General features: G+C 31.2%; 1 protein-coding gene across 1 annotated transcript; it reads right to left on the reverse strand.

Annotated features, from left to right (window-relative positions):
* Positions 1–770: 770 nt before the first annotated feature.
* LOC114740444 (uncharacterized) lies at positions 771–1,225 on the reverse strand (the record flags this gene model as incomplete). The annotated part of the gene is made up of 2 exons (XM_028928588.1): positions 986–1,225; positions 771–959 (listed from the first exon to the last, which is right to left on the reverse strand). Coding segments are annotated over exons 1-2 (429 nt in total), but the record flags the coding sequence as incomplete, so codon positions are not given.
* Positions 1,226–2,174: the final 949 nt, after the last annotated feature.

A 2,174-nucleotide genomic window follows, 5' to 3' on the forward strand; every position in this document is an offset into this window, starting at 1 on the left:
TAATTAAGTATATTGGCTAAAACTATCATTATTAGAAGGATTATCTTGAAAAAAAATGCATAAATATAAAGATAAAATGGATTGGGTCTTATAATTAGGACCAAATAAAAAGTCAAATGGGGTCTTATAATAAGGACCGGAGGAGTATAATAATATCAAAATAAGATTATATACGTACTTTTTGAATTTTTGTAGCCACAAAGATATAGGATTAAATAGTTTAGATCACCATGATTAATTCAATCGGATCAGAATCATTCATCAGAATCAAATGTATTGCGTCAAGCATCATCTCCATTATTAACTGCAATAATGAATTATTATATGGCCATCAAGAAAACAACAATTGCAGAGTCAATGTCATAACATTAAAAAAAAAAAAAAAACACCACCATTAATTAACCAAAAAGAAAAAACGAGAGGTTAATTACATGGCATAATTATTGAATCAACACAACCACTTGGTCCAATTCATCTCCATTGTCAAGTATATAGCTGCATAAAAGGCTGCCAATCAGATCCCACTTGTAATCTCAGTACAGATGCTTTCCCCTTTTAAATTAAGAAAATTTGTTGTACTCTCCTCTTTGTTTCTTCTTCATCATCAAAAGATAAGATGAACATTCCCAGAAAATAAGACATATAAGCATGAACACATGCATATTCTACATGAGAATATGTAAGGAATCTATTGTCCCAGTCACTTAACGAACGCTTCTTCTTCATCTTCTCACCAAGTAACGTAAAAGCCATTTCCAACAATCCCATACCTCTGACTCATGATCGTCGTAGATCAGCGCCGCCATGTCTGCAACATCCACAGCGCAAGCCACTCGGAGGCCATAGTCCCTCTTGAGTTTTTCTGCTTTGTTTTCTTTCGCTGCGGCGCCGGCGAAGGTGATTCTTTCGTCGTTGAGGAATCGGACTAGCTCGATAGGCATTGCATCGGCGTACATAATCTGGAAATGAGGCAGCGATCGTTGACGCAGAGTTGCATGACGGCGATGGGGTGGGTGATTCCGGCGATGGAACTCGGAAGCGATTTGCAGTCGAGGCCGACGACCAGTCCGTCGTCGGCAATATCATGACGGTAGAGATAGTAGATATCAGAGATCCATCGGTCAACACATAAACAAGACGCTGTGACTAGGGTTTGAATAAGTTCTCCATCGAAGTGAACAGAGTAGTAAAACTCAGAATAGGGATCAGAAGGAGAAGAAGCCATTGCTTAGCTTTTTTCTGCTCGTAATCGTCGGAGAATAATATTAGAATTAGAATTAGAACTATATATGGTTTGATAATTGTGCTCATTTAATTAAAAGCGGTTTTGTAATTTTTTTTTAAAAAATTAATTATAGTCAGTGACTTATTGATAAATATTGTGGAAGTGAAAAATAATCTAAGCTAGATATATATCTTATTTCATTGGAAGTAAATAAATCTAAAATAAATTAGAAAGGATTATAAATAAACTCATAAAATCCTAATCCTAATTTGAAAATATCTTTATTCGGATAAATACCCTAATAAAATAAACCTAAATATCTTAAATAATTCTTAATTAATTGTTATCCTATGTTCCATCCCATTGTTCTATGTTTTTTTTGTTGGATACAACTCATTGTTTTGTGTTGCTTTATACTCCTCTTGTGTCGCACAAAGAAAAGAAAAGATATTTTTTAATTTTTGTCATATTTATGGATACTAAGATAACTTTTTTATATGGATGTAATTATACTCTTCATTTATTATTGTGTAGGCTTTGTTTACATAAAATATAACGTATATTAAATAAGAATAAAGTTAAAAATTATTAAATTTTAGATGAGAGTTAACAAAGTCTAGAGTCTTTTTTGTCTATATTGAAAATAATTTATAAATAGGATTAAAGGAGTATAAGCTATTGGTATTTTCTTTTAAAAAAAGCTAATATAATGTTTCGTTCTTATAATTTATTTTTATTTTGAGTTTAGTTCTTATAATTTTAAATCATAGATTTTGGCTCTCAAGTTTTTTCTGCATCTAAAATATTAGTTCTTATATTTTAATAAAAAACTAAACCATCTTGTTTTTTTGAAAAGCCAAAACTTATAATTTGAAACTATAACAATCAAACGAAAATAAAGACAAAGAATAAAGAATCAAATACTATATTATTTCAGATCGATCGGTTT

The sequence above is a fragment of the Neltuma alba genome, unplaced genomic scaffold (genome assembly GCF_004799145.2).
Source record: "Neltuma alba isolate B1F8T4 unplaced genomic scaffold, ASM479914v2 tig00003155_pilon, whole genome shotgun sequence".
NCBI lineage: Eukaryota > Viridiplantae > Streptophyta > Magnoliopsida > Fabales > Fabaceae > Neltuma > Neltuma alba.